Source organism: Carcharodon carcharias, chromosome X (genome assembly GCF_017639515.1).
Source record: "Carcharodon carcharias isolate sCarCar2 chromosome X, sCarCar2.pri, whole genome shotgun sequence".
NCBI lineage: Eukaryota > Metazoa > Chordata > Chondrichthyes > Lamniformes > Lamnidae > Carcharodon > Carcharodon carcharias.
In genome coordinates, this window is record NC_054507.1 from 26,041,085 (window position 1) to 26,053,234 (window position 12,150).

General features: G+C 46.0%; 1 protein-coding gene across 1 annotated transcript in view; it reads left to right on the forward strand.

The window, feature by feature from the left end:
- The first annotated feature begins 10,668 nt into the window (after positions 1-10,668).
- Positions 10,669-12,150, forward strand: part of LOC121273275 (glutaminase kidney isoform, mitochondrial-like) — a 72,122-nt gene continuing 70,640 nt past the window's right edge. The window contains exon 1 of the mRNA XM_041180336.1: positions 10,669-11,021. Within this exon, the coding sequence (XP_041036270.1) occupies positions 10,801-11,021 (221 nt within the window). The 5' untranslated portion in view covers positions 10,669-10,800. The remainder of the gene's footprint in view (positions 11,022-12,150) is intronic.

Below are 12,150 nucleotides of genomic sequence, written 5' to 3' on the forward strand. Positions count from 1 at the left end.
CCATCACCCCCTACTCCTCAACCCCCACCTATGGCACCTCCCCATGCCCACGCAAAAGATGTAACACCTGCCCCTTCACTTCCTCTCTCCTCACCGTCCAAGGGCCCAAACACTCCTTTCAAGTGAAGCAGCATTTCACTTGCATTTCCCTCAACTTAGTCTACTGTATTCATTGCTCCCAATGCAGTCTCCTCTACATTGGAGAGACCAAACATAAACTGGGCGACCGCTTTGCAGAACACCTGCGGTCTGTCCGCAAGAATGACCCAAACCTCCTTGTCGCTTGCCATTTTAACACTCCATCCTGCTCTCTTGCCCACATGTCTGTCCTTGGCCTGCTGCATTGTTCCAGTGAAGCCCAACGCAGACTGGAGGAACAGCACCTCATCTTCCGACTAGGCACTTTACAGCCTTCCGGACTGAATATTGAATTCAACAACTTTAGGTCTTGAGCTCCCTCCTCCATCCCCACCCCCTTTCTGTTTCTTCCCCCTTCCTTTTGTTTTTTTCCAATAATTTATATAGATTTTTCTTTTCCCACCTATTTCCATTATTTTTAAATCGTTTATGCCCCCCCACCCCCACTAGAGCTATACCTTGAGTGCTCTACCATCCATTCTTAATTAGCACATTCGTTTAGATAATATCACCAACTTCAACACCTCTGTGATCTTTTTTTCTTTTGTCTGTGACATCTTTTGATGATCTGCTCCTATCACTGCTTGCTTGTCCCTACAACAACACCCCCCTCCACTTCTCTCCACACCCCCACCTTAAACCAGCTTATATTTCACTCCTCTCCTTGTAAAGAAAAATCAGTTCTGTTGAAGGGTCATGAGGACTCGAAACGTCAACTCTTTTCTTCTCCGCCGATGCTGCCAGACCTGCTGAGTTTTTCCAGGTAATTCTGTTTTTGTTTTGTTATGTACATACATTATGCCTGTTTCAGCTAAAGAAAATAAGTGACAGCCATTTGTTGGTTCATTCTTCAGGGCAATGCCTTGACCAATCAGAGTCAAGCTGCCTGGTTTAAATTTCAAAAATGTTTGGCAGGTAACTGTCAGTCAGCATCAACTGGTGCATTCTCCATGGCAACGCCTCTACCAATCAGAGTCCACTTGCCAACCAATTGCACTCTCTTCTCATACAGTATTAATTTGTTGTCTCCCTTGGATTTGCATTCTTATGAATTGTCCTGATCAGTGCAAGACAAAGAGCTTTGACAAAAGATGTCTCTTTTTTCAGCAAAGCTTCGACAAGAATGTCTCTTTTTCAAGCAATACTCAAGTTTTGTACTCAATCACATGTATCTATTCCTTTGGGGGATAAAACAAAATTATCCATTTACTTGTAATAGGAAACAAAATATTTTATTAGTATTAATGCATGAACTAAAATAAGTTTTATACTTTATGCTTGAAATTACCAACAATTGATAACTAAGGAACTCTTAATAACTTATCTCCTGCTTGCTACTTCCCGTCTCTGGTTCACTGCCTCTCCCGACTCGCCACTTCCCTCCCAAGCCTTCCTGCTTGCTGCTTTTCTCATATCACCAACCCTCCTGCTTGCCACCTTGCCACTTCTCTCCCGACTCACCACCTCTCCGACTTGCCACCTCTTCCACTTCCTGCTTCCCTCCCACTCACAGCCTTTCCCGCTTGCCATTTCCCTCCTGCCTGCTGCCTAGCCACTTCCCTCCTGAACCCTCCCACTCACTGCCTCTCCAAATTCGCTGACCCTCCTGCTTGCCATGGGAGGGAACTGATGAGCAGGAGGGTCAGCAAGAATGGTGAAGCAGGGGAGGCAGCGAGTTGGGAGAGTCCTGAATCACCACTTCCTTCCCAAACCCTCCTACTCGCTGGCTTTCCCAAGCACAGCTGATTCTCTAAATCATTGTGTTCCTGGTCCACACTGGAACCTTACCAGCCAATGTGAGCAGCTGGGATAACATCAGTCAGTCCCAAAATTGTGCCTCAGAAACAAATATTTGCACCCACAGAACTCTGGGTACCTCAGAAACTACTCACCAGTTTGCAGCAAGCCAGACAAACTCCTCAGATGGCAGCTTCTTTTCTCCACCATTTCCTGCTTCCAGAGCTCTCTATCTCTTCCTGCATTCTTATTGGGCGAGCTGCCAATCAATCAGCTATTGCCACATGGCCTGGCTGGCCACATTGAGTGGAATCAAGCACCGATGAAAATCCAGCCATGAGTGGCATCACAGCTTGACGAAGCAGGGATTGCCAGAGCAGCAGAATACTATTCACATTCCATGGGAGCAGCGTTAAAAATCAAATACGCAGCATTTGATGGACTGGTGCATGTCCGTGCGGGTGCACAGCTTAGAGGGAGCTTAGCTGATAGGTCCCAATGTGCAAACTGCAGGCTCTACCACACGTAGAACAGGTGGTGCTTGCAGAATTGGGTAGATGAGTTGTTGGGAGGTTTCTGTGCTCTCTCCAACACCTTGACTTCATCTTTGTGTGTTCCCAACGAAGTCTCTCGATGTGCTCAGTGCCTTCCCGAATGAACCTTCTCCATTTTGGTCGGTCACAAGGCAGAGTCAGTGGGTCTGATTGACCTCTTCAGGGATTCTTTAAGTCCAGTAACATACAATTTCAGTACACGTAAGCACAGGGTTATCTTCCCCCAAATATTGACCATTTCAATATGATTCTGGCCTTAGGCTGGCACAGACTGGCATGCAAGTGGTCACCCATTATGCCCATTTTGCACACATGGCGAATTTTTGTCCCCTGGTCTCATTTAATATTTTCTGTTATTATTATTAATGTTGCTGCCTCTTCATCTTTGCCATGGTGCTTCAAAGAATGATGACTACTCATTTCTGGAGAGAGGGATGATCCCTTGAAGTGTCTTCTTCATATAAGAAAAACTCCTCATTTTAACTAAATAACATGCTTCTTAAGGGAGTATGTTGTATTCAGCTGCAAAGTATCATGACAAAATATATAATTTGTACCATCTGCATGACCTCATCCAGCCAATATGGATTTACCTTTCTGAGAACAATGCTTTAAATTATTGTTTTAAAAATGAAGCACAGATTAGTTAACAGGTCTTAAGAGGTCTTTAATCGGCCAATTCTAAGGCCTCTGATGACTCACCATTGAATTATGAGATCTTTATCTTCAGTTAAAGACGAATCATTGGCTCCTTCTTCCTCATGATTCAGTGGGTATATGCACCATAGGCCTAAACCATACAGACCAAGGTCCCAGGTTCAATCATTAGTGTATGTCCAGTGATTGAGCCTGTGCTCAACTGTGATGCTTTCCCATAGTCAAAGAGCCTTCCAACTTTTATTGTCTGGCCTTACAGATGAAGAAAGGCCTGTTGGATCAAGCATACCAAAACCAGCATGGATCAGTGCTCTGGAGACACAGCAGAGAGGAAGAAAAAAATAACTTGCATTTATATAGCACCTTATCAAAGTGCTTTATAACCAAAGGACTACATTTGAAATATAGTCGCCCATGTTATGTGGGCAAACAAAACAACCTTCACATGGATCATCTCTGACAATTCCCTTCCCTTCCTTGACCTCTCTATCTCCATTTCCGGTGACAGACTGTCCACTAATATTCATTACAAGCCCACTGACTCCCACAGCTGCCTCGACCACACCCTCACCCTACAGCTCCTCACATCCTGCTTCCTGTAAGGAGTCCATCCCATTCTCTTAGTTCCTCTGCCTCCATCACATCTGTTCCGATGATGCCACCTTCCAAAATGGCATTTCTGACATGTCTTCCTTTTTCCTTAACTGAGGCTCCCCTCCACTGTGGTTGACAAGGCCCTTGACCCATCTCCCATGCTTCTGCCCTCACCCCTTCCCCTCCCTCCCAGAACCATGATAGGGACCCCCTTGTCCACACTTTTCACCCCAGCAGCCTCCACATTCAAAGGACCATCCTCCACCATTTCCGCCAACTCCACCACGATGCCACCACCAAACACATCTTCCCCTCACCCCCTCTATCAACATTCCATAGGGACCGTTCCCTCTGGGACACCCTGGTCCACTCCTCCATCACCCCCAACACCTCAACCCCCTCCCACGGCACCTTCCCATGCAATCACAAAAGGTGCAACACCCATCCCTTTACCTTTTCCCTCCTCACCGTCCAAGGGCCCAAACACTCCTTTCAGCAGTGCTTCACTTGCACCTCCTTCGATTTGATCTACTGTATTCGCTGCTCCCAATGCAGTATCCTCTACCTTGGGGAGACTAAACATAGACTAGGTGACTGCTTTGTGGCACATCTTCGCTCAGTCCGCAAGCCTTCCCAGACCCAGACCTTTCTGTCATTTGCCATTTCAGCACACCATCCTGCTCTCATGCTCACATGTCTATCCTTGGCATGCTGCTTGTTCTCTTGTTTTGCTTTCACAGAGCACTGACCCTTGTTCTCCTTTTAACACCTTCTGCTATCTTACCTTTATGCCACTATCAGCACCTTCTTTACCCTTTACCACTACCATTAACACTTCCTTTGTCTTGTGTCCATGACATCTTTGTCAATCTCTCCTTAGCTGTCACCTATTCCTGACTTTCTGTCTCGTTCCTCCTGCTCCACCCCCTCTTAAACAGCATAAAACCCATCACATTTCTACTTCTCTTTAGCTCTGAAGGAGTCATATGGACTCAAAATATTAACTCTGTTTCTCTCTCCACAGATGCTGCCAGACCTGCTGAGTTTTTACAGCATTTTCTGTTTTTATTAAACAAAACAGCCAATTTGGTAACAGCAAGATCCCACAAACTTCAAATTAATGATCAGTTAATTTTTTTTTGGAGGTGTTAGTATGTTGACCAGGAAAAGTAAACCATCTGGCTGTTGCCCATGTTTGGCCCTGGGATCTTTAACATCCATATGAACAAACAGACAAGATCAGAGTTTGATATTTCATTGAAAGATGGCATCTCTCAGAATGTAGCACCCTCTCAGAAATCCAATAGCGTCAACCTAGATTACACACTCAAATTGTGGAGTGGGGCTTGAACCAATCATTTTCTGACTCTGAGAAGAGGGAGTTGCCACCATTTTAGGAGGAAGAGGAGGACAATCAAACATCAAAATGGCATTGTGCCTAAGGTTATGTTCCAAACAGTCCAGTTTTTAGAAGCAAAATACTGCAGATGCTGAAAATCTGAAATAAAAACAGAAATGCTGGAAAAACTAAACAGGTCTAACATCATCTGTGGGGTGAAAAGAAAAATTAACATTTCGAGTCCATATGACTTCGATCCCCATCCACCACCACTCTCATCTGTCTGGCTGAACTTGTTCTCTCCAGCTGAACAATTTCTCCTTAAACTTGTCTCACTTCCTCCAAATAAAAGGTGTGGCTATGGGTACCCGCATGGGCCCCAGTTATGCCTGTCTCTTTATGGGGTATGTGGAACATTCCTTGTTCCAGTCCTATTCAGGCCCCCTCCCACAACTCTTTCTCTGGTACATCGATGACAGTTTCGGTGCTGCTTCATGCTCTCATCTGGACCTGGAAAAATTTTATCAATTTTGCTTCCAATTTCTACCCCTCCATCACCTTCACATGGCCCAACTCTGATGCTTCCCTTCCTTTCCATGACCTCTCTGTCTCAATTTCTGGTGATAGACTGTCCACCAATATTCACCACAAGCCCACCAATTCCCACAGCTACCTCAACTACAGCTCCTCACACCCCGCTTCCTGTAAGGAGTCTATCCTATTCTCTCAGTTCCTTCGCCTCCATCCCATCTGTTCTGATGATGCCACTTTCAAAAACAGTTCCTCTGACATGTCTTCCTTCTTCCTTAACCGAGGTTTTCCACCCACGGTGGTTGACAGGACCCTCAACCATGTCCGACCCATCTCCCACGCCTCTGCCCTCACACCTTCCTCTCCTTCCCAGAACCATGATAGGTTCTCACTTGTCCTCACTTTTCACCCCACCAGCCTCTGTATTCAAAGGATCATCCTCCGCCATTTCCGCCAGCTCCAGCATGATGCCACCACCAAACACATCTTCCCTTCACCCCCCCTGTCGGCATTCCGTAGGAACCGTTCCCTCCGGGACACCCTGGTCTACTCCTCCAGTGTCCTCAACACCTCATCCCCCTTCCCTGGCACCTTCCCATGCAATCGCAGAAGGTGGAACACCTGCCCCTTTACCTCCTCCCTCTGTCCAAGGGCCCAATCATTCCTTTCAGGTGAAGCAGCATTTCACTTGCACTTCCTTCAATTTGGTCTACTGCATTTGTTGCTCCCAGTGCGGTCTCCTCTACATTGGAGAGACTAAACGCAGACTGGGTGACCACTTTGCAGAACACCTTCGATCTGTCCGCAAGCATGACCCAGATCTTCCTGTCGCTTGTCATTTCAACACTCCACCCTGCTCTCATGCCCACATGTCCATCCTTGGCCTGCTGCAATGTTCTAGTGAAGCCCAACGCAAACCGGAGGAGTAGCATCTCATCTTCTGACTAGGCACTTTACAGCCTGCTGGACTTAACATTGAGTTCAACAACTTCAGACCATGAACTCTCTCTTCCATCCTCACCCCCTTTTTTCAACATTCATTTAAATTTTTTAATTTTTATTTTTTATCCACTTATTTTTTTTTTTATTTTTATCCATTGCTTTATCCCCACCTTTTACTCTATTTTTGACCTTTTTTCCCACCACCGTCACCCCCACCCCCCCACAACCCCACCATCTGTTACTTGTTCATGTTGTTCTTTTCAGAGTGCTTACCCTTGTCCAGCTATTATCACATTCTGCTTTCTGACCTTAATGCCACTATCAGCACCTCCTTTAGCCAGTACCACTATCATTAACATCCCTTTGTACTTTTTTCCATGACATCTCTGGCAAACTCTCCTTTGCGTCCACCTCTCACTGGCCTTCTATCCAGCTTCACCTGCTCCACCCCCTTAAACAGTATAAATTTCACCACATTTTCCGTCTTTTTGGCTCTGAAAAAGAGTCACGTGGACTCGAAACGTTAACTCTTTTTTTCCTCTCTCCACAGATGCTGTTAGACCAGTCCAGTTTTTAAACGGTACTAGACAGAAATATATATAATGTAAACAATAAAAAGACTGTTTGTTAGAATTTCTTTTTTTTTAAGTCAATGATTAAGGCTTACAATGAACTTCCATCACCAGCAAATCAAAGGTCTGAATTGCACCATGACCTGCCCTGTCCCTATCCTGCTCTAGGTTCTATTTTAGACTTGGCAAAATGTAGGAAAAGGGGCAGGGGTTTAGCTCAGATGCCTTTTTTTTATTCTTTCATAGGATGTGGGCATCGCTGGCAAGGCCAGCATTTATTGTCCATCCCAATTGCCCTTGAGAAGGTGGTGGTGAGTTGCCTTCTTGAACTGCTGCAGTGTCTGTGGTGTAGGTACACCCACGGCGCTGTTAGGGAGGGAGTTCCAGGATTCTGACCCAGCGACAGTGAAGGAATGGTGATATATTTCCAAGTCAGGATGGTGTGTGACTTGGAGGGGAACTTGGTGTTCCCATCTATCTGCTGCCCTTGTCCTCCTAGGTGGTAGTAGTGGTTGCTTCAGTTGGATCTAGGGAGTGAGGAGAGGAGGCTGTATATTGCTGCTGCTCCTGCTCCTACTGTCTCCTGTCTGCTGTTCCTGTGCCCTTGGCTTCATCTCATCATTGTCCTCCTCTATTGCATGGGGGAGTTGGAGGGCCTTCTTTTGAAGGGGCCAAAAGAGGAGAAGGAGAGAGAGGGAGAAGAAGAACAACTGCTGCTGTTGCTGCTGCTACAGGACAGGAAGGCCAGGAGGCCAAGACTGTGACTTATAACATCCTAGGTGGGTGTCTGGACTTTCTATTTTGTTCAGGTGGGGGCTGTTAAAGACTGTGCTCTGTAGGGGGTGGGCAGAAGACTGCCCAAAGGACTTGGGGAAGAAAAAGGGTGATGTGTGTGTGTTAAGAATATCTTGCTGCCATCCCTCCCCCGCCCAGCCTTTTCCCAGTGGCCAGTACTGGCTAGTGAAGACATCCCCCTACCGGAAGATCAACGAGGCCCCCACCCAATGTCCATCGTCCACCCAGAGACACCCACCTAGACTTTCCCCTTTCCCTCCTGTGCCTCCCTGTCCTCTACCCCTCTCCATCCTCTCCTCTCTTCTATTAACATCTCAGAGGGGGAGGTTATTTCCACCTTTCTCCCCCTCTCCCCTCCCCAGGGAGGAACTTTATTTAAAAAAATATAAATTAAAAAAAAAAAAACAAAAAAATGGCCAACCTTTCTCGGGGTGGGTTTGGCTCAGGCCCAAAGGCCAGCTCACCATCGCCTGTGGCCAGGCCCTCAAGGGCAAATGTGGAGGCGGTATTGTCACCAGTGGCGGGGCCTCCTAAAAAGACCTAGGTGATAGTGGTCACGGGTTTGGAAGCTGCTGCCTAAGGAGTTGGTGAGTTGCTGCAGTGCATCTTGTAGACGGTACACCCTGCTGCTACTGTGCGTCAGTGGTGGAGGGAGTGAATGTTTGTGGATGGGGTGACAATCAAGCAGGCTGCTTTGTCTTGGATGCTGTCGAACTTTGAGCTTCTTGAGTGTTGGAGCTGCACTCATCCAAGCAAGTGGAGATTATTCCATCACTCTCCTGATTTGTGCCTTATAGATGGTGGACAGGCTTTCGGGAGTCAGGAGTTGAGTTATTTGCCACAGTATTCCCAGACTTTGACATGCTTTTGTAGCCACAGTATTTATATGGCTAGTCCAGTTCAATTTCTGGTCAATGGTAATCCCCAAGCTGTTGATAGTGGGGGATTCAGTAATGGTAATGCTATTGAATGTCAAGGGGAGATGGTTGCATTCTCTGTTGCTGCAGATGGTCATTGCCTGGGATTTGTAAGGCATGAATGTTACTTGCCACTTATCAGCTCAAGTCTGGATATTGTCCAGGTCTTGCTGCATATGGGCATGGACTCCTCAGTATCTAAGGAGTCACAAATAGTGCTGAGCATTGTACAATAAACAGTGAACATCCCCAATTCTGACCTTATGATGGAGGGTAAGTCATTAATGAAGCAGCTGAAGATGGTCGGGCCTAGGACATTACCCTGAGGAACTCCTGCAGTGATATCCTAGGAATAAGGTGATTTGACATCCAACAGCCACAACCATCTTCCTTTGTCCTAGGTATGACTCCAACCAGCAGAGAGTTTCCGCCCCCGATTCCCATTGACTCCAGTTTTGCTAGGGCTCCTTGATGCCACACTCGGTCAAATGCTGCCTTGATGTCAAGGGCAGTCACTCTCACCTCACCTCGGGAGTTCAGCCCTTTTGTCCACGCTTGGACCAAGGCTGTAATGAGGTCAGGAGCTGAGTGGCCCTGGTGGAACCCAAACTAAGCATCAATGAGCAGGTTATTTCTAAGCACATGCTGCTTGATAACATGGTCGACAATTTTGGTGATGATTGAAAGTTGAATGATGAGGCTGTAATTGGCCGAGTTGGATTTGTCCTGCTTTTTGTGGCTAGACAGTTAGCATGTTGATCAGATTAATGCCAACAGCATGGGGTTTGATTCCCATTCTGGTTGAGGTAGACTCAGGGTCTGCCCCCTTGCTGTAGTAAAAAATCATGGTTCGTTGCCATGGTTCAGCAAATAATCTCTTTGAGCAGAGAACTCAAGAAGAAGAAAAAATGGGAAGCATTTTTTTTGACAGGTCATCATCAAATTGCGTAATGCATAATTACTAAAATGCTTCTGTAACAACCTCACCAAGGTCAGTATGTCCTAGTTGTTCCATAAATTTAACATTAGATTTATGTGACCATGCATTTCCTTCCCCATTAATATCAAACTGTCATATAGTTCAATATAAAGAAAATAACTTGCAATTATATAGCACCTTTAACAATATCAGGATGTCCCAAGTACTTTACAGCCAATGAGATACAATGTCTAGTCACTGTTATAATGCAGGAAACACAGCAGTCAATGTGTGCACAGCAAGATCCCACAAAATTGCAATGAGATCATCTGTTTTCTCCAGTTTTGTTGGTTGAGGCATTAGCCAGGACACCCAGGAAAACTTACCTTGTTCTTCAAAATAGTATTGTAATCTTTTGCTTCCACCTGAGAAGGTAGAAGGGCCGCAGTTTAATGGTTTATCTGAAAGACTTATCTGACAGTGCAGCACGCCTTCAGTATCTGGATTATGGGGCTCAAATCTATGGAGTGGCGCTTGCACCTTTTAGTCCCAGTGGCTTGTTTACCTTAGAGGCGAGAGTGTTACCCATCGAACAACCCAGGCTGACACCAGTGTACACTCCAACATGAATATGTCAGCCTGGACTCGGTGGGTAAAATCCGTTACCTCTAAGAAGGTCCTGAGTGACACCTTCCCTGCTCCAGTGGCTCCCACTGTAAAATCGATGCCAGGTGCCAAAAATGCCTTTGCTCTTTTCCACAAACAGTCAGAAGCCCATAGTAAATCTGTCTAATGCCCCGCGTTGTCGGGCAGCTTAACGTGCTCGGGCGCCGCCTTCCAGGTTGCGACACTTCTGCTTGGACACTGCAATTTTAGTCCCACCTACTTTGGTAAAGTTTGCTTGCGCCGCGTGTTCAACAAACATTACGAGATGGAAGAGAGGAGGCGAATTAACTGACAGTCTGGGGGGGACAGCTCCGAGTTGGTGAAGGGAAATAGAAGGAATACCGTAGCGAAGAGTTTACTAGGCAGATATATTAGAGAGAAAGAGGTTAAAGGATCGTTACATTAGTGAAGAAGGGAATCCGATCCGCGTTCGTCAGCAATGCATCGTTTAAGATCACTGCCTTGCTTCACCGCTGGAGTTTGTCACTTCAGAGCTGCCAATGTTTCGGGGAAACCCAACGGCTTTGTCAATTGGCTGTGGAAATGGCAACAGCCCCCCAGGGGGCGAGCGACGAGCGGTTCTGATCGAAACCCCCTCCTGAACCCTGCCAAGCCCGAGGTCAAAAAGACGAATGAGAATGGGGACATTCCGAAAGAACCGTGAGTAAAGTACCCACCACAGATCCTGAACTCCAGCTAGCTTCACACTCACACCGCAGGTCTGTCAGCGTATGTGAAGAGAAAGGGGCATTGATTTGACTTCAGATTTCCAGTGTTAGTTTTTGTTGATACTGACAGATCGAGTCTATCTCATTCTTACTCCTTTCAACCACTTAATTCAGAAGCTTCGTTGAAATGACCAATACACCGTGTTTTAAAGTCTACTTCGTGGACGAATTAATACAAATTGATAACACAGTTGTCACAGTAATTTCCTATTTACAATCTGAATGGATTTGACTTAGTAAACGGTGTGTGAGCTTTTTGAAGCTATCGGAAGCAATTCAGGAAACCGAGTGAAAATTTACGATTCACTTTAGTTCATTTTTTTGCCGTGTTCATGAAGCGAACGAGCGAATTCCATATGCCGCTATACGTAATCGTTGACCCTGGGCTATGAAGAGTGGAACCAACAGGTGCTCCTATATTATAGTGTCTCACTTTATTCAAAACACATTATAAATAGAAATGCATTCATACAGCACACGGAGCGGAAAATGTCCTGCTCAAAAATAATAAGCTTTTAAAAATAATTAACCTCCTGTGGGCTATTTTTCGCGTCATTTAATCTGCAGGTTATAGTGTTTGAATTTCCAGTAATGTGCGAGTCTCTCGACAATAAGTGGAGTTTGAGCAGATCAGCTCGGTCACTTTTCGCGGGTGCGGTGTTTACAGCTGACAGGCTATTTGCATGCAACATTCCCACAATCCAACACAGTAATGAAATACAGGTAAAGACCCTCTGGCCTATCCAGCCTGGCCTACACAACTGCGCTGCCTTGTGCATCACAATACATGTAAATTCCACCCAGAGCCATGTAATCTCCCAGGAAAGATGAAAAACCGGGTAGAAGCACAGGCCAATTAGGGAGAGATTCATCTCCAACCCCCTCAGGTGATCAAAACGAGTCCAGGAGACTACTTTGGCCCTGATTAATTCCTTGCAGTACCTTGCTTTGTACATGGTCCAGCTCTCTCTTGAAGGAATTCAACAAATCAACTTCCTCCGCACAAGATGGCAGCCTGTTCCAGAGACCCACTGTTCTCTGGGGAAAGAACCACTTACTGA